This window comes from Saccostrea echinata, unplaced genomic scaffold, assembly GCF_033153115.1.
Source record: "Saccostrea echinata isolate AGI-Se365-2 ecotype Australia unplaced genomic scaffold, CSIRO_AGI_Sech_v1 ptg000037l, whole genome shotgun sequence".
Lineage (NCBI taxonomy): Eukaryota > Metazoa > Mollusca > Bivalvia > Ostreida > Ostreidae > Saccostrea > Saccostrea echinata.
The window spans coordinates 848,840-872,370 of NW_026889786.1; the positions used below are offsets into that span (position 1 = coordinate 848,840).

Sequence of the window (23,531 nt, forward strand, 5' to 3'; positions counted from 1 at the left end):
AGTCGTACTTTGTTAGACTGCAGTCAAAAAGTAAAATTATATTTACAATTAAAGAAACTGTTGATAGAATTATCATATGTCATACCTGTGTCTAAGATAATCATTAGATAACCAAAACTATAACTGAAGGAAAAAAAACGGGGAAATAGGGGTCCTAAAATTAAATGCGATTATTAGTTGTTTTTGCAAAACATTATAAACGAGGCTCATTATAAATAGACAGAAAAGTTAGGTTGAAACAATCTTTGTTGTTTACGTATACGACAGAGCACACATAATTAATTGTAGTCAAGACGACATTACACCTTGATTTAAAAAAAACATTCTTCAGAACAGAATACATTGTACAATACGTACAGTATTCATATCACCATAAAGTGTAGTTACAGTTACCATAAACTGCTCAGTTAGTTACAGTCACCATAAACTGCTCAGTTAGTTACAGTCACCATAAACTGCTCAGTTAGATACAGTCACCATAAACTGCTCAGTTAGTTACAGTCAACATAAACTGCTCAGTTAATTACAGTCACCATAAACTGCTCAGTTAGTTACAGTCACCATAAAACCGATCAGTTAGTTACAGTCAACATATACTGATCAGTTAGTTACAGTCACCATAAACTGCTCGGTTAGTTACAGTCAACATAAACTGCTCAGTTAGTTACAGTCACCATAAACTGCTCAGTTAGTTACAGTCAACATAAACTGCTCAGTTAGTTAAAGTCACCATAAACTGCTCAGTTAGTTACAGTCACCATAAACCGATCAGTTAGTTACAGTCACCATATACTGATCAGTTAGTTACAGTCACCATAAACTGCTCAGTTAGTAACAGTCACCATAAACTGCTCAGTTAGTTACAGTCAACATAAACTGCTCAGTTAATTACAGTCACCATAAACTGATCAGTTAGTTACAGTCACCAATTACAGTCACCATAAACTGCTCATTTAGTTACAGTCACAAAAAAAAAAACTACTCAGTGTGTTACAATAACCATAAACTGCTCAATTAGCTACAGTGATCATAAACTGATCAGTTAGTTACAGTAAACTGATCAGTAAGTTACAGTATCCAGCAATAACTAGAACACAGTGTGTGTTCTGTTGCAACATGGGGTAGACAATGTTTAGCAATGTAATGGGATTTCAGGATAGCACGCATATTGCTAAATTAGAATAAAATATATATCTTAAGAATTAAACATTGTAAGCTCAAATCACCATTGGCCTTTTTCATACATTTAGTCTTACCACTCTAAACATTAGATCACCTTTCTTTTCCTTTCTGGGAGCTAAATCTGTATTTACTAGAAATGAACCAAAAAAAAAATCTTCTAACACTTCGTAACAAACGCAAGTATAATATACATGTATAAGTAAGCTGATTATTACAGATTACTCAGTTTTTACATAGTGCTTATAAAAAAGACGAGTTATTTTCGATATCAAATACTTCGGTGTCTCTTCTGGTTCCGGAACTGCATTTACCGTCCATATCATCAGGTTTCTTTTCTTTAGGTCAGACGACACTTTCCTAGATAACATATAATTTTTCCCAAGAATTTTCATTGAAGTATTGCTACTTTAACAAGTTTCCTCACAGAAAATTGAGGTACCTTACCAGGCATTTGTTCAAGATACCAGAGGGTAATAGTTCCCATATAACCCTATTTGAAATCATTTGAATTGTCAATATCACAATTTTTATTGCATTTATTTTCTAAGACATTTCGAAAACAGTTTAGAAATCACAATATAATGTAAATATTATGAATATTTTTATACATTACGAAGAGAAACAAACAGATATTTGAGGAACGTTTCTTCAGACCTTAAGGATATATTTCAGAGACAAATGAACTTGAATCTTTGAAATATTCTTTTGTCTATTGTTTATATCAAAATAAAGGTACTTGATTAAAAGTATTCTTTCAATTTTCCACTTGTATTAAATTAATCAACTGCTTTTTGTCAGTTGTACTTACTGTACTAAAGAAGTGAACTCTGCAAACTACAAAAACAATAGTACTCTCCATTTAAATGTCAGTCAAATTTTTATGAAAATTGTACGTTGACAGTGTCGAGGAAAAATTAATATATTATTTCTTATTTGTTCAAATATAACTTTAGAGAAGAAAACTATGAACAATTGCAAAAAAAAAAAAAAAAAAAAAAACAAAAAAAAAAAAAAAAAACAAACAAACAAAAAAAAACAAAAAATCAAAAACAAAACATACAAACAAAAAAAAAAAAAACACAAAGATGTGGATCAAGGTCTTGAGTTCAAAAATGTTGGTACCCAAAACAAGAGTGTTTTCACTAGACATACACAAGTCAAATATGAAAGCCCTAGCACCAACCGTTCAAAGGGTATCTCCAAGACTAAAGTCTTACAAAAGTAGGTCAAACTCCAAGATCAAGGGAATGAGATCAATAAAAAAATTATGGTACCCCCAAATAAGTCTTGTCACAAAGATATGAAAGCTCAAGAACCAACCGTTCATAATTTAGGGTCAAGGTTAAAGTTTTTCAAAAGTAGGTTAAAATTCAAGATCAAGGTCATAAGGTCACAAATGTTGGTATACCGAAAGAAAGGCCTTGTCACAAGGAATATACAGGTGAAATATGACAGCCCCAGCACCAACTATTCAAAAGTTATGGCAATGATTAAAGTTTTTGCGGACAAACAGACAGGTAAAATAATATGCCCCCTCCAATCTCCGATTACGTTTAAGAAAAAAACACAAAAAAAGAAAAGAACAAACGCTGCATCGAGACATTGAAATGGACAAGTAATCTCAATTTTTGAAAAAAAATCTAGAGGATTTCATCCTCCGAAAACCCTCCCCAATATCAAGTGTCTAATAGTGACATTAGTTAGAAAATGAGTGAAAATTTATTTTTCTTTTCATTAGGAATGTAGGCTCTAATGAATAAAAAACGGAACCCCATAAAACTATGTATAGCGCTCCAGAGAGGGTCTGTGACCCCATTAAGGTCAAATAAAAGGGAAAATATGTTCAATTGGAAGCAAATGATAAATGATGTACACCACGATCTCATTCTAAGGCCATAAGGCTAATGGGGACTTACTCTAACTCCCGAGTAACTAATCATCAAAAAGACTGTTTTCAGTTCGTTCCGTTTGAAAATGTTTTGGACACGGAGAATCAAATTCTCTTGCATCTTTCTGCTATTCGTATTATACCCCAAACCCCACTTTCAACCCCGGAGGAGGGGAATACTCACTTTATATTTGATAGGTGACAGGTACGTAACATCGTTTTTGAAAGGGGGCAGCCGGAAAAAAATCTAACAACTTACCTGAAAAAAAAACAACACTTTGACAAGCAAAAAGAAGAGAAAGAAAAATTGTCCAAACTCAGAAATCCATTTTTTCGGGGGGGGGGGGGGGGTCTTTCCTTTCACAACCAAATTTTTTAACTTACTGTGATTTAACTACACTTCAATAAAAAATGGGGGGGGGAGGGGAGTAAACAGTCTTTCAATGAATATTTTCAATAGTAAAAGGTTATATTTGAAAAAAAAAAGTATGAGGGCATCCCCGTCTCCCCCACCCCCGATACTACTTGTGCGTGCCTGGGTGATAGGAATGTAGCTGGAATCCCCTGGGTATTTCTTCCTTTCCATCTTCAAGATGAGATTCCAGTATGAAAATATGGGTTTAAATATATGATAAGGATTATGTTTACACGAAGAGTTGTGCGAAAACCCGTCATATTGATCCCAGATGGGGTTGTATAAAGAAGTATTTTGTAGATTATTAATAAGATTTTCTATCGTTAATGTTTCTTCATCATCATTATTATTAATAGATCTTTAATTCCAATAATGAAAAATAATTCCGGGAATATGTCTTACATAGCATTTTTTAGAACAACAAATTGAAGTTGTAAACTATATGGAAATTGAAGGGGTTAAACTGGTAAACTCCTATGTGGTTAACGTTCCTTGCGTCTTTTAAAATTTTTATTAATAACCACAAAGAGGTGAAAGAGCTCCTGAAGTGATAATGCTTAGAGAAAAAATATTTAATAAAAAAAACTTGAATAAATGAATGAATGGATGAAACTAATTAAGATAGATATACCCGTCTGGGATAGAAGCGTCACGATAGTCCCCCGGGTAGTTCTCGCTTCATTCACTAGATTTCCACTACTACGGTTATTATTATGCGTGATTGTGTAAGGCTCATCCATCAGCTAACCTAACTCGGTACAACATCAGATTATGTTATTAGGCACTATCTTTCCTATTATCATACAACCGGCTACATGTATGTATACGTATGTCAACGTCTAGAGAGGTAATAGCAGTGTGCAGGGGGGGGGGGGTCAAAGGCATCTTCACATTATACTCGAGAAGGACTTTGGGTATTCTTCTTGTGTAGGTTAGAAGGAGGGGAACCACGTCTTTTTGCATTTTTTTTACTACTCGACTATTTTCATTATTTTTAAAAATAATTTTGGATTTAAAAATGCTTAAAATCGTAGCCTGAAATCTTTCGACCCTGTCGTTTTCTCTCGTGTTCTCGCTCCCCAGAGGCGGATCAAAAGGGGTCGCCTGGCATGACACCCTTTCCTTTATTTTCTTTTAAAAACATTTTGTTATTTATATTTAAAACAAAGTGTAATTACCTTGTTGCATTACAAACCACCAGAGCAATAACGGTAATTATTTTACTGTCAAAACACTAGCAACTGTTAAGTCATAACACTGAAAATTATTTTACGGTCTCACTTATTAGAAGGGTCAAGCTGCACCACAGGGCCTCTATGCACGAAAATCATCCTAACAAACCACTTTTTCAAGAGCAAAACCTGAATGCTCTCTGACAGTGTTGAATAATTTAAATATATTTTTATAAATGATCAAAAATGTTTACCTTAGAGTCTGTATGTATATCATTTATGTTGCTTGAGTTTTAAGGATACGGAGAGATCCTTGACATAGTAACATAGTAAAATCTTACTAAATACAGTGGTATTTAAACCAAATGATATCATACCGGATGTAAACGTCATGTTGGGCAATGTATTTAGGTTAACTGGACAGAAAATGTTTTACTTCCTACTGGCGTCTTTATTTTCAGTTGATGATGACTGTCTAAGATTTTCTTTCGTGATAGAAAAAGAACTCTTCAGTTTCCCCTCCCTAAAAATACCCTATTGATCTAATTCATTAACCAATAAAATAAATTATTTCATAAATAGTTGAGAGACACAAGATTCATAAATTAATCAATGTTCTGAATAGGGATAGGGAATTCATGAAGAGTTGTTAATTTAATTTAGAAGTAATTAGAATCACAATTACGTTGATCATTCTCTAATTTGTACACTTTGTAATAATGGTCATATTGACGACGAATTTCATTATATTCTAGAATGCAAAGCTTTAGCAAATGTACGAAAAAAGTATCTGGGTAATTATTATTCTCACAGGCCGAATGTTATTAAATTTACGGAACTTATGTCAACTCAAAACGAAAAAATCCTGAAAAAATTATGTATGTTTATTTTAAAAATTTATGATGCTGTCTGTCCTCCTTGATATATTTCATACTTTATTATTATTGTTATTAATTTATTATTATTATTATTTTTATTTATTTATTTTCATTTTGTACCATAATTTGTATTGCATATATATAGTTTTTGTACCTCTGACCAGTTTGTTTGAAATGTATATATATTAATGTAGTACCCCATGTACCAAATTTTTTGGTTTGGGCGAATAAAGTGAACTTTAACTTGAACTTGAAGTTTTATGATAAAAACCTAAATGTTCAACCTGACCCCCCCCCCCCCTCCGAATTTTTTTTTTAATATAAAAATAGAGTCCATATCTTTTCCAAGAGAAATTTATATGTCTGAACGAAGTCATTTGTTATTTACCTGATGATGTTTTGTTTTAAAATTTGATTGAAAATACTTATCACGGTTAGATTGCTTACTATTTACATTATAATTTATTATACATTACAGCACGTAAGAAGAGTTACATTCAAAGTCATGTCGAATAATTCTAAATATTGAAAATCTTATCGAAACACAATTAAAATGACTTCAAGTAATGATTCACTTGTCAAGTGGATGACAGACAATTTTAGTTTTTGTCATGTTATTAATGACCAGGACAAATGCAAAAACCACACGTACGTGAATGTGCTAAAATGACAAACATTTACTTATTGTGTTAAAGATTAGTCATAAACTTACATGGGTTTTAAGAAAACGGATCATTTGATAACGTTTATCTTTTTTAATGACTTTTTTTTTTATATTTCATTTGACAGTTGAATAAGTACAATTTGACACAATTGCACAGATTTCTTGTACCTACAAAAAACATGTGCATCATGATGTAAACAAACGGTTACTCCCAGTCAGAGAAATTTTCAAATATAAATATACTGAAGTACCCCTGGCATCATAACTTTGGGTCACCTGAGTAACTTTGAAATACCATAATAGATAAATGATTATTTCAAATCTCTTTCTGAGACAGAAGCATTGTACAACACAGTAAAGATTATCCATAAAGAAACAGAGGGATGTCTTGCGATGCTGGCCGTTTAAAGTCACAGCAAAACACAGTAAAGACCAACCGCGCAAAAAGAGGAATGATATCCATTGAACAGTTGCAGCACAACACATTAACAACTGACTGTAAAGAAACGGAGTTATATCCATTTAACAGACGCAACACAACACAGTAAAGAACATCGGCAATGAAACAATGTCATTCGATGCTAGCCGGTTACAGTTGCAGTATGCTATTTGCTGGCCGGTTTACAGTCGCAGTATGCTATTGATGGCCGGTTTACAGTCGCAGTATGCTATTTCAACAATATTGTCCGGGAACTCAGACATACAAACGATTTCGGGATTACTTTTGGGATATACATGAAGAAGCTTCTATTAATGGTGCATGACGCTGTCATTTGGTTTTTGCTATCATTATCCCCTGCAAGATAATGTGACTTGCATTTGAAACATTCTGTCAGACCTTCTTTAACTGATAATACCAGAATACCTTTGCACCAAAGAAATTTTAAAACTTTCGTATAAATCTTTGCGCAAGGCGGGGGTTGGGGGGGGGGGGTTGGGGGGGGGTTGACATTTTTGATTCTATATATCACTGCTTTGAATTGTAAGATGTACAAAAAAATAGTACCCCAAAGTACATCCATGAACAAGATACACTAGATGGAAATTCCTTTAATTTAAGTATAAAATATATATTTCTTACCCGGCCCTCATACCTGATATAACACATAACTTGAATTATTTTTTGAAGTATGATTGCGGTGTCCTGTAGATGGTTTCGGAATTTTCATTTGAAAATCACCCAGGAGGCCAATTTGGTGGGTTTAAAAAACGATATTTTTTCCATACAAAACTATGTTCTCAGAACTCCTCTTTCACCTTAATCTTCTTTTGGAATGTTTACTGGTGTCTTGTAGATATACAATAAGGTTTCCGAATTTTCATTTTTATCTGGGGACCTATAAAGGGCCGAAAATGCCCTCCCAAAAAAAAAACAAAAAAAAACCCTTGTTTACAAAATCCTTCGATCTTTCCAAAACTCCCTAAACAGAATTTATATACATGTATATGCTTCATTAAATTCTTTAATTTCAGACTGGCATTGTATTTTTTATATGAAATACTAACATAGGAGGCCCATAGGCCACATGCTCACCTGAGCATTGTATATTTAATTTGATACATGTATATTTGTCTTTGCTAAATACCCCCAGATACGAAGGAGAGTACTTTCAGATGCAAAAACTTACGTGCCCTGTCTTATGACAGCATCTATTTTTTTTAAACTGCGTGACTTTATATTGTCTCTTTGGTACGTTCCTTTTACATAGTACAGGGATATATTTCCCATTAAGCCCCCGAGATTTTGAAAGAATTACGCAATCTCTGCAATTTTTTGTGTACTTTTAGTTTGTCTTTCGCATTAGGCCAAGAAAAGCGCAGCCTCCCCTGTGTATTCGAATATTGATTGGTATTGACTAACAAAGCCTTGTATAAATCTTTTTTTTCTCCCAAATGCTTACATATTTTTTCTTAACGTAATTTGGCTAAATCCCCACTTTCCAACATTTCAAGAGACATATAGTATTGGGGGGAGGGGGTGCAGTTATGGAGTTTGAAAATCTTTATTGCCAAATTTTTCCATGTGAATAATGCGTTTAAATGTATAAAGATTTTTTAAAGCTTAAACTAAACCCCTAACCCCACACCGATATAGGGTTTACGTGATTGGGCATTTTTTTTCTTTTTGGCTTGAGTAAGATTTTTATGTACTTCGTCAATTATTCTTCTGGCCCCCCCCCCCCTTCGAAAACGATGCTAAGTGTCCATCCAAATCCTACAAATGATGCAATGCATTCAAGTTTAAAAGATATGAAGAAAGCAAACAGGCATTGAAACTAATAATTTCCGAAGATGATTAAATCTGCATGTTTACTTTTTCTTTGTTTCATTAATTTGTTGCGTCATTTCTTCGAAAGTCTGATTTGTTTGTCCATTAGTTAATTGTAATGTGTCCATGGTGTATTCCAGTTGAATCGATGATATTCTGCCACATTCTTTAATATTACCTGCACTTAATCAGCTGTTCAAACGTCAGGAAAATGCCAAATTCTCATATTTCAATTATAACATTATTCTGGCCAAATTTATCAGGACTTAAGGGATGAATGTTCTATTTGTAAAGCGGCCTCGAATTGACTTCTTTTTTGTCCGATACCAATTCAAATGCCCCATTTACTTTACTATCAAGAATTGCAAACGGGGGCTATCCAAAGATGCTCACGGAGTAATGAGATACGTTTACACAACAGGTTTAAAGGGTGATAGATTACGTTACGGCAGTTTTAGTTTTAAAAAAAGTTACAGATAGCATTCTTCAAAAGATGTATTGCAGAACCAATTATAAGATTAAAAGAATGTACAATTAACCCAATAGTTTATTCTCAAATAAATGTGTTAGTTTTCACGTTGTTACAGTGATTTCAATTTTTTTTTAGATGATTGGTTTACAAGACGAACGGACAAACACAACAATCATTTGATCGCTCAATATCTTGATATTTTTAAAACTGAAAGTCTTGATTACTCTTTTTTCCTTTAATCTTATTTTATAAAAATGTGGCTGCTATTATATTGAATTAAAAGATAATCAAATTCACTCTCGTCAATCTGCAATGTATAAATGACATATTATCGCAACACATACCAGTGACAGAGACGGGGGTAGATAGAATTTGTAAATCCGCTCAGTTAAGTCTGACCTTTAAAGATGTCTGCAAGTTATGACGAAATGAATTGAATTTGACACATTTTCCATCAAATCATTGATCTAAATTTTAACACTTAATTAACTTCGCTCACTTCTTGGATCTGTGTTTATCTGATGATTTGAGTGTTTGTTTGTTTGTTTGTTTTTTTTTTTTTTTTTTAAAAATACATTAAATTGGGGGCGGGAAGGGGGGGGGCACGAGGAAATTCTTGCGGAAAATGCAATAAACTAGTGAAAAATGATTGACCTAAATATATCATTGTTTATAAAACACAGATATGTCAAAATATACCTTGGTTATTGTTTTCTTGTAGTTATTTACACCACATAAATTCCTCGTTCTATTCGTCAGATAAAAACCTACCATAATTACAATTAACGCAATTGCTCTCCGTTGAGACAAAACATTTGCTTAAAGAATTCATATACGGAAGTTGAAGTTGCTGGATTACCGGTGTCCAGATTAACAAGGTACCACTGTAATTCAAGAAAATCGACAGAAGAAAGATGCATTGCTTTAAACGCATTGACCCCCGCGTGATTAATATTTCCATGTGACCCTATGCTGTCTGTATTGCCTTATACATCTTTGTTATTCATTGAACAGAAGTTGTATAATCGTGTATATCTTTTCTATGTATCTTGTAATAATGAGACTGTGACACTGAAAAACTATTCTTATCTTCTTGTAAAATTAGTGCATTTCCGCTGGCTAACATTCTACCGTCGTTTTGTGGCCAAAAATTTACCAGGACATAAAAAGAAAAGTGATCCGTGCAATGTGTAGGATGAATCATGTGGAACAAGAATTTCTTGACAGATAAACCCAAGTCTAACATAATAGCAATTGGTAAGATATCGGGGAAAAAAATTGCACATTAAATTCATTTATCATTTTGTACTGTGAGGTTAATATTTAACATTCTTAAACGGATTGTAATTGATTTTAAGCAATGCTACATAATTTCACTTGCATTATTTATGTTTCAGAAAATAAAAGGGGGAAGTGCGGACAAATATTCTAATTTTTGATGCCTGGGTTGTATGACCGATACAACATGACAAAGGATGATCGTCCAAGATCTTACAAGTCACAGATCCATCATTAAGGGAACTGATCTGTGCTTGTCTTCTGTGATGTACGAGCATTGTTTCAAAGTTAACGATTATCTTGCATGAAAGGAAAACTTGACAAGAGTGAAAAGGGACAAGTTGCTACATAGCATGGACATTTTGGGGGTTTAATCAAACACCAAATAAAATACTTCAACGAGCAACCAAACCAAAAGTTTTGCAAGCATTTATTTATTTTGCCTAATAAAATGACGATGGGATATTACTTTATAACCCATATACAGCATTTGGTACATGTATCTGTCGAAAATTAAGATTTACATAACTGTAGAGGTGTTAAGAACAGATAAATATGAAATAGAAATGCATGTACATGCATGTCGGAAGGAAAGTAAAGGAAAATTCAGCGACATTTTTGGAAAGTGTCTCTATTTTCCAAAGGTTTTTTTGATAAAACTATTCCACTTTAAACTGCTGGATCCTCTCCATTTCAAATTAAACATAATGTACTCTTGGATTGCTAGGCAAGCCATGGGAAAAAAAAGAGTTTCTGTTGAAAAGAATTGAAACATTTATCTTGTTTAATTCTACTATAGCTATACTATAGCTATTGATTTCTACTAGCAAACACACCGAAGGACTCACAGGGAGACTTAAAATGACAGTTATCTCACTTAAATAGATACATCTATCTGATAAAAATAGAGAATTTCTTCATCAGGTATGCGACTGTTGTCCTCGGCGTTTGTAGTAGTAATTGTAAATGGATGAGAGAACAGAGATCAAATCGAGGGCTGTATCAGATACTTCCATTCACTAACTCTGGCAAAATCGATGTTCTAACGAGTGCAGTTATCCCTGGTTGTAAGGTGAAGACTACTAATGACATGTACTAATACTTTAAAGCCTACATAATTTTCATTCACTGTTCTTTTCTGGTTTTTGGATAAACACAAGTCTCCCTTCTTTGTTGTCCCCCGCTTTCGCGAAAGCGAGGGGATATTAAATCTCATTCGTCTGTCTGTCAGTCCGTCCGCCTGTCAGTCTGTCCGTCACAAAAACTTTAACCTTGGTCATAACTTTTGAATGAGAAAAGATAGGGCTTTCATATATCACATATTGTACATTGCCTGTGACAAGACCTTTCCAAATATATTCTGATTTTTTACCCCGTGACCTTGAATTTTGACCTATTTTTCAAAAATGTTAACATTACTTTAGATTGGTCATAACTTTTGAATGAGAAAAGATAGGGCTTCATATTATACATGTATATTACATGTGACAAGATCTTTCCAAATATATTATGGTATTTGATCCCGTGACCTTGCAGTTTGACCTACTTTCCAAAAATTTTATATGTGCTTATAACTTTTGACTGAGAATAGATAGGGCTTTCATATTTGACCTGTGCATTACCAGTGGAAAGGTGTTTCCAAGCATGCTATGATTTTTGACCCCTTGACCTTGACCTTCATCTTTGACCTAATTCTCAAAAAAATTAACTTTGCTGATTACTTTTTAATGACATATTTGACAGGTGCAATACCTGTGTCAAAATGTTTCCGAATGTGCTATGATATTTGACCCCGTGACCTTGACATTCAGGTTTGACCTAATTTTGAAACACGTGCAGACCTTTTGATCAAGGGATTTTACATTTTTTAAAAATTGATCTGCATTTTCAAACAGCTGATCTGACGGAAAAAACATTTTATTTTATTTTTAGAATGGTCTGTTTTTATAAGAATTTTGACTTAAAATTTTAAACACGAGTTATTTTATGCAAATCATTTTTGATAGTTTATACATTCGACATTGACATGAATAATAAACAAAATAAAATAGCCACCACGTAAAAGACATGCATAGGAAAGAGAGAAAAGGTTTTTCGATTTTTTTTTTTACAAATGCCTGACAAAACATCAGGTTGAATTTCATCATGTGCAGGCCCCCTAGTTTCAGGTAACCAACTAATTTTGTTTTCAAGAATACCCCCCCCCCCTTCTGTCACTATTGAACGTTGTTACATGTATTTTTAAATTTCGAGGTTTCTTGGAAATAATCACGTCGCCTGATATTAAAATAAAAAATACCCATGGACTTCTTTAGAATGTGTTTGGTCATTAAATTGTCGACTTGCTAAACCATAAGAAAAATCAAACACAAGGCACCGAAAGCAAGTTTTTTTACTTGCCTAGATAGCCGAGCGGTCTAGCGCGCTGTTCCTGTACTAGAAGACAGATTCCGTACGTCGAGAGTTCCACCCCGGGCGGGGGCGGAAGTGGGTATCCTTATAAAAGTGAATTTCTTTGTGCTTTATATATCTATATCTATCTATCTATCTATCTATATCTATCTATCTATCTATCTATCTATCTATCTATCTATCTATCTATCTATATATATATATATATATATATATATATATATATATATATATATATATTACATTTTCAACAGTGAAATACTGTGATTTATTAATTGAATAAAAGTGATATTCTCTCACACTGTGAAAGGATACCAAAAATGATATTCTCTCACAGTGTGAAAGGATATCAAAGTAAGTAAAAATAATTTCTGGCCTGTCATAAGATAGAGATAGTGACTAAGCATCTTGATAGAGGTAAAACTGCAAATTTCTTCCCAAAAATGTTGCTAAAATCCATGCTATTTAATGTTTTCAATCACACAACTTCTAAGCTATGACGTTTCAATCGCTCAACTATGACGTCAAGCCTATGACACTGTGTTAAGAAAAGACAGAGGCAAAGGGAAAATCAAAGAAAATGTAATAAACAGAAAATTCAATGTTTTGTAGATGAATATGGAATTTATTTCACTCGTGAGACAGGATTTCTTTTTTATTTTCACTCGTGCTTCGCACTCGTGAAAATATCAAAAAATCCTGTCCCACTCGTGAAATAAATTCCATATTCATCTACAAAACATTGAATATCCTCTCTCTCTCTCTCTCTCTCTCTCTCTCTCTCTATATATATATATATATAGAAAGCACAAAGAAATTCACTTTTACAAGGATACCCACTTCCGCCCCAGTCAGGGGTTGAACTCTCGACCTACGGAATCTGTCTCCTAGCAGTACAGGAACAGCGCGTTAGACCGCTCGGCTATCTAGGCAAGTCAAAAAAACTTGCTTTCGATGCCGATGGAATTCTCGCGGCGCTGCCCTACACTACACGGTCGAGAGTTCAACCCCTGGCTGGGGCGGAAGTTGGTATCCTTGTAAAAGTGAATTTCTTTGTGCTTTCTATATTAATATTTCTTCACTTAGGGCAGTTATGTTAGTTTAAGAGTTGTTGTAAAATGTGCTTTATAAATAAATTTAATTTCATTACAACGTGTATTGGTAACGATACTCTAATAAAACTAATGTCCAAATAACTGTATCTCACTCTCATTCTCAATGACCGTGTAGTGTAGGGCAGCGCCGCGAGAATTCCATCGGCATCGAAAGCAAGTTTTTTTGACTTGCCTAGATAGCCGAGCGGTCTAGCGCGCTGTTCCTGTACTGCTAGGAGACAGATTCCGTAGATCGAGAGTTCAACCCCTGGCTGGGGCGGAAGTGGGTATCCTTGTAAAAGTGAATTTCTTTGTGCTTTCTATATATATATATATATATATATATATATATATGTGTGAATTTAATGAAATCAAGAAAATTGCTTTAAACTTATCTCCCAAGCCTCTACAAAATAAAGAAATTACAATATTTAAGACCAATTAAGCTGTTGATCTGGGTGGTGTAAAGTATTATGAAATTTTCAGGTAATTTGTTCTCGGTAAATCTGGGAATACTGTCATGTTGAATGTGATATGAATAGAAGTTGGATGGTCTTAGTTTGCCCGCCTGGTAAGATATAGTGCTTGTTTCGCATTTGGGAGACAAGAATTTTGGAAACCGGCATTTTTAAGTAACGTGAATAGGTGTGATACCAGGCTATCATAGGCACTTCCCAGCTTTATTGTTAAAAAAATATATCTACTATAATTATATTTATAGTATAGAAGATATATATTTTTTAACAATAGTCGAATCCACACTTCTCAAAAGTTATGTCCCTTAGCCGCCATCTTTGGGGGAAAACCCATAGAATCCTCACAGTAGCCTTTACAGTTTTCTGGTTTGTAACTTTGTCATCTGACTGGAAAAATTTTATGCATCTTTTTTTGGTTACCGTGCCCTTCTTGTCCTCCAGTGCCAATGTTTTTAAACGGCTATATAACATTTATTATCGAGTCCATTTCATCAATTATCTTAACAGTATTTGGCATCTAAAGTTGCTTATCCAACCAATAAAATTTCGAGTTCACGACTGTTTTCTTAGACGTCCGTCGTTGGGGTATTATACGAACGATTTAATATAGTCGGAACGCAACTCATAAACAGGAAGTGAAGAAAAAGGTGAAAATCAGAAAATGGCACACAACTACCGGGACTACGACCCACTAGATGATTACGCTATTAGAGCAAATTCAGTGAGTCAAACACTGCAGTTATTTAAATAAAGCTACATTTTTACCTCAAAACACCAGTGTGGATATTCCTTGATTTCTTATTTCGTGGTTTTTTTTCGCATGAGTGGGGTCTAAATTTAGAAATGACTGTCATTTGTTTACAATTTCTTTTCGTAATGTTTGTAAATTTATAATGCACTTCCAGGACTTAAAAGTATAATCATAATATGGCACGTTTTAAAGAAAAAAAAATGAATAAGAAAGGTTTACAGAAATTCCCAAAGTAATTTACAACAGTGCACAATTCTGAAAAATAGCTACCACTGGCTACACTCCTTTTATGCGAAGTTTATCAATGATGGTTAAAGATATGCAGAAAATAATGCAATGATGGTAATAGAATGCATGTTCTTTCTAATAAAATAACAGATGCCGTGTTAATAGCTTTATTTTTTCAGTTTCAGTCTACCTCTGTGAATTATGGAGAAAACCATCCTAGTTCATCACCACCAAACTCAGGTACATTATAATTACAGTTTAGATGTGAGGCATGTTATAAAGTCGTCTTGAAAGTATGGACCATGTATCTCAAGGGCTAAACTTCATTCAAATTTCATTTTAAGGAGAGAAGAATGTGATGGTCAGACAGGTTCAATTGTGGGTGGCCAAATAGCTCAGTTAGTAGAGCACCTGACTAGTGATTCAGGAGGCCCGGTTTTAGTCTATCACATTTTTCTCCATTCCTGTTACAGTTGCTTGAAATGTCCTTGCATGAAATGCATAGCATTTTATTTGTATATAAACTTCAAGTGGTGTTTGGTTGATCAATAAATCCTTGATATGGCCTAGATTATTTTCTGACTTCAATTATTATCAAGTTGCATAAGGCCTACAGGGTGAGGATTTGATATGCTTAGCCTTATACATTTACAATAAATTGTATATCACAAACCATTATTTTTATTTATTTAGCAAAAGAAGAGCAGGCCTCTTCCTGCACATCATCACCAGTCAGAAATGAAAACAGAAATAACCAAATGGTTGGTTTAAATCCAGTATTTATTTTGTGTATTACATATGAACATACAACAGAATTTCATGTATTTATAATGTTGTCAGATGATAAGCTTATTCCTTATTAGATTGCACATGATTCCATCACCATTAATTTCCATTTTGAACTATCTTAGGCTAGCCATTGCTTCCGCACCCATAGTGGGGCTAAAGTGCATAAAAATGATGTGCCCAGTCCAAAATTGTCTTTGCTTTATATTTTTTGATATAAAGATAGTGTTTGTTCTCGCATGTAGCTCCTCATTTAATATGGTCAGTAGGAACATAGAATTCTTTGGAGGCATTTTGTCTGGACATTCAGCTTGTAGTTAACTTCATTGCTTCCAAGATTCTACAGAGAAAGATTCCAGCAGTACTGCACAAAGTTATAATGACCCTTAATTTGCAGACCTCTGGATGGTTTTCAGTGGTTCTAATGTTCCCCTGGCATTTGAAATGCTAGTCTCTACAACTGTCTCGAAATTTTTTTATGTCATCTAGTGATCATGCTTCTAAGGGAGAAAAAAATTTGCTGACTTCTTTTATGCTAGTAGAATTGACATGTAATTGATCCTGTTGATCTTCACAACCAATCCGATTTGATAACATTTCTTCCAGCCCTTGCAATTTAACAGGTCTCCTTCTATTGGTATCTTTTAATGATTTGCCTGTCATCAAGAATATTGATATATTTATTTACTCTGACTTCAGATCTTTTCCAGATTATCTGTCACATTTGTATTCAATTAGTTAAAAATGTTCCCTTGTACTTCTGAGTTTTTCTTTGTCTATTGTAAAGGCATGTCTTTTGTTTATGTGAAGAATTCTAACATTCTAAATGACCTTGGTGGTGCTCCTGGTATTGTTGTAAATCATCTCATAAGTCTGATACACAGAACATTGCATAAGTTCAATATAAAAAGGAACAAAGCTGGGTGATTTTTTAAAAAATTTTCTAATGAAACTTGCTCAAAATAAAAGATAATAATAGATCTATCATTTTTCTTGAATTTAAAGTGACATTTTTTTAAAATAGATGTTAATACAGACTTAATTTGTATTGTTAGATGAACAACAGTATGGTGCTACAAGAAGGTAAACTTGTCACCCACCAGATGACCTACAATGATACTGGACAGAGGATGCAAGCGTATGGAGAACCCAGTCCAAGGCTCCCAGACTCGGCTTCACTGCCCATGTCTCCTAGTCACCGAAAATCTCTTACATCACCCCATCATTCTGAAACAGAGGTTAGATCCTTGTTACGAAGATTCTCAATTGTAAATCAACAATTTCTGATTACAGTAAACCACTTGAATTTTAGTGGATATTATTTTTGCTAGATATATCATTGTATTTATTCATGACATAATTTTTGCTTTTGCTTTTTTGTGCCCAGGCATGTAAAATAACATGGAAAAGAATAGTGGTTTACAGTACATGTACATCTGAAATTATAGATAGTGGATATGAGAAATGGGGATTTTTCTTTGGATTTTAAAGCTCTTGTTTATCAAACTTGTTTTTTGAAGGGGATTTATTTATGTTCATTGACAAGTATTTTTATGTGTACCATTATTACTTACAGGATATTATGGTTTTTGTTGAGCCGCCCAGTAAAAGTCTCTTCTGTAAAATGTGTAACAGTGTTTACAAGGATCCAGTGATGGTGACTTGTGGGGTAAGTGTAACAGTGTTTACAAGGATCCATTGATGGTGACTTGTGGGGTAAGTATTACCTTTCAAATAGGTGAGAGTGCTGGTTATTTATAATAAAGCAACATTATCATAAATTCTTCTCTTGATTGAGGTGACCGAAAATCTAAAAAGATTAACATTCTTTCATTAAAAATTCTACAATGCATGTACTGTGAAGAAAAGTAAATAAATTTATCATGCATTGAGAGAGATCTTTCAAAAAAGTGTTAAACATATTATATAATATTTCAGTCAATTTTCTTTTTATTATTTCATTATGAATTATTCTGTGTTGTAGCACTCCTATTGCAGAAGATGTGTCACACAACAGAGTGAAGGTACATTTTGTTTTCTAAAACATTGATTAGACCAGTCAGGACAATACTGAATTCCATTATTCTGAAAAATCGCGAATTATTGTCATATTTACTAACTGTGTATTTTCATCAGTTTTGTTAATATGACATACTACTATCAAATTTTCATTTCCAACTTAATTCTTTTACCTTGGTTAAATGTATAAAGTGAGTTTTGAATTTACTGCTAGTAGAGGAGTTTTTACATACAAGTTTCATTTTATGTGGGTCTCTAATTATACTGCTAAATATCACCATGGAAGGTGAATGTTGTTATTTTATCAGCAAAATATTGATTTTATAGTAGAACTGATTTGCATGGCATTTACCATAATAATAACATGTAAATGTAGTACACTGTCTTGCAATATACTTATGTGTCTTGACAAAAATTGAAAGAAAAAAGTAATATGCTCAGGAAAACAAGTGTAGTATTTCAATGTGTGCAGGCCCCCTATTTTGGTGAAAAGTTGAATTAACATAATTTTATCCTCTTTGCTATTTTGTGCAAATAAATTGACAGATAACTCTTCCACTCTTCCTTTTGCCTGTGAGTTTTGCACTGTCATTGACTGTCAACATGGCCTGGATGGTTTGCTCTCAAATATATGGAGAAATGAAGTTTCTGACCATTTTTGTTCGTGGATTTATAATATTCAAAGAGAGCTAACTCTATATTTTCGAAAAACTTTAAACATGTTAAGTTTTTCATTTTCTTAAAAATGCTGAGTTTTAATAAAAATCAAATTTTATGACTAGTAATCATCATTTTCAGAATCAGGGATTTCAGTCACACTCCTGACTTTTTATTCTGGTCAATTTTATTTACATTTTATTCAATCAATGAAGATATTTTACCAAAATAGACCAACAAAACTATACATTTTATTTTCAGATAATACTTTGTATTATATACTTATTTGAATCTCAACTTTAGTACATGTGTATATGTATCTCAAAAACTTGGACATTTCAGGGTTTCTTAGTCTTCTAGGTTTGATATAATGAGGTTTGATTACTTATGTTTTTTTTTCCTTTTAAACAGGTGTTTGTCCAATAGACAATCAGACAATAGCTGTTGTGGTGGCTAACATTGCAGTGTCAGAACAGATCGGAGAGATGTTCATCTACTGTCGCCATGGATGTCGCCTCTCAGAGGATGGTCAGTCCTATGAGGTGGATCCCACAAGATGCCAGGCCACTGTCAAAGTCTCTTGCAGAGTGTAAGTTATAATGGTGGTTCAGTTACATATATACAATGTAATTGTCCATCTGATTTTATTTATGTGCTGAATGAACTACAAAAATAATATCTCTTTAATTCAAACTTCCTGAGACTGCTTTTATGTAATTGAAAAATATGTAAGTGCATTCATTTTCATTGCATAAAATTTGGTGTTAAATATCTTAATTACAAATTGATCTGATTTACAGAGAGCATGAAGACACCTGTGATTATATGATGGTGGAGTGTCCAAACCACACAGGCTGCCCACAGTTGTTAAGAAAGGTCAGTACTTGTAACAGACACTCACAGTCTTGTAATGTTTTTTTTTTTAATTCAGTGCGGAGGACTTATTTATTTTCTCATTACAGGACCTGGAGGACCACATTAAAACGTGTAGTAATGTCCGATGTCCTCATCACAAACACAGGTAGGATAATAAAACGTGTAGTAATGTCCGATGTCCTCATCACAAACACAGGTGGGGTACTAAAAACAATGTTCAGATATTTTAGAACAAAACTTAGATCCTTTTGCTCTAAGGTTAGAAAACAGCCAACTAATATGTTTTGAATGATCTTGAAGCATAGTTAATATTCTGGGATGAAGTACATGTATTACCTGATAAGACAAACTTCATTGAAATATAACATGTTCTTAATTATACTTCATTATATCTATTCTTGTTGGGAGGAACTCTTTTGTGAAGCAACACTACTGACTTGATTTCTTGAAAATGAATAAAATTGAAATTTCTTACATCCATCATAGTTGTGAATAAAATTTCTTACATCCATCATAGTTGTGAGTTTACTGGAACGCAAGATGAACTTCAGGATCATCTGAAGGTTTGTAAGTATGAAGGGGTGAAGGACTTTCTGGGTCACATGGAGGAGAAGATCGGGGAACTCCAGGAATCCCTGGAGGAGAAGGATCAGGAAATCAACTTCCTACGCTCCATGTTAGGGAAACTGTCAGAGAGACTGGAGAACCTAGAGAAAAGTGCTGAAATGAAACTAGGTCAGGCTCATTTGTATGACCTATTTATATATTTTTTTAAAGTTACAATAGTAGTTGAGAATTTTGATGATTCACCACCTTATGAGGTATGATAATGCATACTGTTTTAAGTGAATGTTCTATAGCAGGTCAATATATCTTTCTGTTTTTGCCTTTTTAGAACTTATTGAACGCACTCAAAATAATTTACTTAGTGAGGTTGTGGAGAATCGCAAGGAGCGAGCCCTTCTCATGGTATGTTTACTAAAAAAAATTCATAATTAAAGATATATTTTGCCTATGTAAATCTTTAAATTAGAATTGAAAGTACGGTATATTATGATTACATATACAATTACATAAGTTTTCTAGTCCAGTAATAATTTTAAGCATGTATGTGAACTTTCATATTTTGGTAGGATGAACTAGCCAACATACAAAATCAGTTGAATGGACGCAATGGAGGTAATTTTATTCAAATTAATTTACACCTTATGTAAGGGAGATAACTCTGGTCTTCCTCTTCTTCAGAACGAGGTGGCACATATAACTAGTGTGTTGAACGGGAGGAACTCAGTGTTTGGAGGTACAATAACATGTGTTTACTGGTGTGGGATGTTTTTTTTTTTAAAATTTGTTTGACCCTGCTATATATGCCAATTTCTTTGAAATTTAACAATCCTGACTATTAAATTTTTGTTTATTTTAACAGCATTTTTTTTCTTTTATCACAAGGTATTGAAATGGACAATATGCACATTTTAATTTTCAATATATTTTATGTTTGCCCTGAAAAAAAAAAACCTCAAGTAGATTAGTAAAATGTTGTTTAAATTAATAAATGCATCAGCTTTGGTCATTTTCAAATTTTCATTTGGGCTTATGCTCACTATTTGACATGTGGGTGGATCACTATATATTATAATCTTGCTTACGATTATCACTCATATATGACCTTGATCTTTGACCTCCAGATAAATTTATTGATTGGTTAATGAAGTTGTCTGCATTAGTACTACTCAGGGCATTTTTATGAAGGCAATTTAATTTAAGTCAGTTCTTGGTATGTTTATTTACTACTTACACAAAAGATCTTGGAAATGTCAAAATCTAAGCCATTAGACTTGAATTCCTGTCAGGACACTTCAACACAAAATAATCCAAGAAAGTAATTCAGATGTTGATGAAAACATTCACTCCTTATTTGCTTACAGATTTTGAGATTCAGAATTACATGTATGTGTACATCACTATTTTATCATTTTATAGCTGTGGAAAAAAATTATGCACACATCTCCTCTGTGATTTTAAAGGTGAATTCTTCAAGCCCATTCATATATATTTACATATTGTAATTGGAAAATTCTGTTCTCAAATTTTCACCCCCAAGATTCTGTGAGTGACTTTGATTGGTCTGTTGTTCATTCTGACATGGCCTAATGGAATGTTAGATCCTTTGTGTGACAAATTTGTGAGCAGGTTAAAAGTCTAATATTATTTGCATTGATTATGTAGATGTATTAAATCAGGGCATCTTAGAATTAAGATTTCATTATCACTGTCTTGATTATTTCCATTCTAAATTACACTTGTATTTTTTTTTTATAAAATGATGTGTATCCAAAATGTAGAAATAATAAGTCAGTTGGTTAAGCTGTCAAATTATTTTTCAAACATGATGATTTCATTATTGGTTTAAGAAACACATTATTTGTGTTCGTTTGTTTATGAAGTAGGACTGGGATAAAATTGGCTCACTGTTATTATCAGCTCTTAGATCTTGACTGGTCATTTTAACAAAATTCTGAGAGAGACTGAAATATTTGACCAATCCAGAAGGAACACTGAAAATTTAATTGTACCTGACCTTTCCTCTCTTGATATAAATTTGTTGCAAACTTGAAAAGAGAATTCCAGTTTTCACTTTTATTCTTATAAATCTTGTTTTGATTCCAGATATTCTTCATATTTTACATAACACCTCAGGAAATTAAGTGAAGGGAATGGGAAAATCTACCGTTTAGTTTTTTTTAAAGCATTACCACTTGCACACATACATGCATTTCCATTAGTTCTGCATGTAATAAATATATTCTTTTTTATGCCACTAGATTTCAGACTCATGTCCTATTAATTTTGGGTTTATCTTTTTAACTGTAAGTTTACCTTGTTTTTGTTCATTTCTTATGAACTCCTTATGACTGGAATATTGATCAAGGTCACAGCTTTATTTCTGGTGGAGGTCAAACTTGGAATTCAGTAATCAATTTGTCAAGATCTTAATAATTCTGTATTCTTTTCACAATTTGTTTTACAAATATATTTTGTTTTAACTGATAAAACAAAATTTGTTCCTTATTGCAGTGTATGATCCTCAGCAAATGTTCAAATGCCGTGGGACTTTTGTTGGACATCAGGTTTGGAATGTTTTTTATTTAATTGTACATGTGCATATGACAGACTTAAACTTCAGATTAAATTATGTGTACGAGTTAAAATTAAGAAGACTTTTACTTGTACTTCCGTAATTTTTTTTCAGTGCAGAGAAGAGTAGAAACATTTATGTTTTTAGATTACTATGTAGTTATAATTTATTTGTCCTTTAAATAGTGTGGCTTCTAGATACAGTATTAATGGTATCATAATGAAACTACTTAAAATCTTTTCAGGGACCTGTTTGGTGCTTAACAGAATATGGAGACTTTCTGTTCAGTGGTTCCTCTGACAAAACAATAAAAGTAATTGGTTCTAATGTTATGACAAACATTGTACATATACCATTGTCAAATCATTTACAAATATAACTTAAATACAGACATTTACATAGTAAGATCAGTAAAGAGAATATTTACACTTTTAAGAGTTACATAGGTATGTACATGTTCTTGTACCTATACATACAATTGTATATACTGTACATACAATTATGTACTTTAAAGGTTACAAAAAATAAGAACAGCATTTTCCAGTACATTTGATTTAATATAATGAGTCAAGGAAGTGTGATATTGTACATGTGTATGTAATATTTTTTATTCATACCTGTAGATATCGATGTATTTTGTAGGTTTGGGATACAGGTAACAATTACAGGTGTATAAAGACAATGGAGGGACACACTGGAATTGTATTGGCCCTCTGTACCTGGGGCAACAAACTCTACAGTGGGTCACAAGACTGTAGAATCAGGGTAAGGCTTGGGGAGAGGGTAAAGTAGAGAGATTAAACTGTACATCTTCATTAATTAACTAGTCCCATGGAATTAATTAACTTTCCTCTTGAAGAAAATCCAAAGCATTA

General features: G+C 33.2%; 1 protein-coding gene across 1 annotated transcript in view; it reads left to right on the forward strand.

Moving 5' to 3' along the window:
- The first annotated feature begins 14,791 nt into the window (after positions 1-14,791).
- LOC133200083 (uncharacterized) overlaps positions 14,792-23,531 on the forward strand; it is a 43,638-nt gene continuing 34,898 nt past the window's right edge. The window contains exons 1-15 of the mRNA XM_061335819.1: positions 14,792-14,921; positions 15,359-15,419; positions 15,873-15,940; positions 17,021-17,203; positions 17,542-17,634; positions 17,950-17,989; positions 19,053-19,230; positions 19,442-19,517; positions 19,604-19,662; positions 20,035-20,252; positions 20,413-20,486; positions 20,651-20,696; positions 22,596-22,648; positions 22,901-22,969; positions 23,299-23,421. Coding sequence (XP_061191803.1) covers positions 14,862-14,921; positions 15,359-15,419; positions 15,873-15,940; positions 17,021-17,203; positions 17,542-17,634; positions 17,950-17,989; positions 19,053-19,230; positions 19,442-19,517; positions 19,604-19,662; positions 20,035-20,252; positions 20,413-20,486; positions 20,651-20,696; positions 22,596-22,648; positions 22,901-22,969; positions 23,299-23,421 — 1,401 coding nt within the window. The 5' untranslated portion in view covers positions 14,792-14,861. The remainder of the gene's footprint in view (positions 14,922-15,358; positions 15,420-15,872; positions 15,941-17,020; positions 17,204-17,541; positions 17,635-17,949; positions 17,990-19,052; positions 19,231-19,441; positions 19,518-19,603; positions 19,663-20,034; positions 20,253-20,412; positions 20,487-20,650; positions 20,697-22,595; positions 22,649-22,900; positions 22,970-23,298; positions 23,422-23,531) is intronic.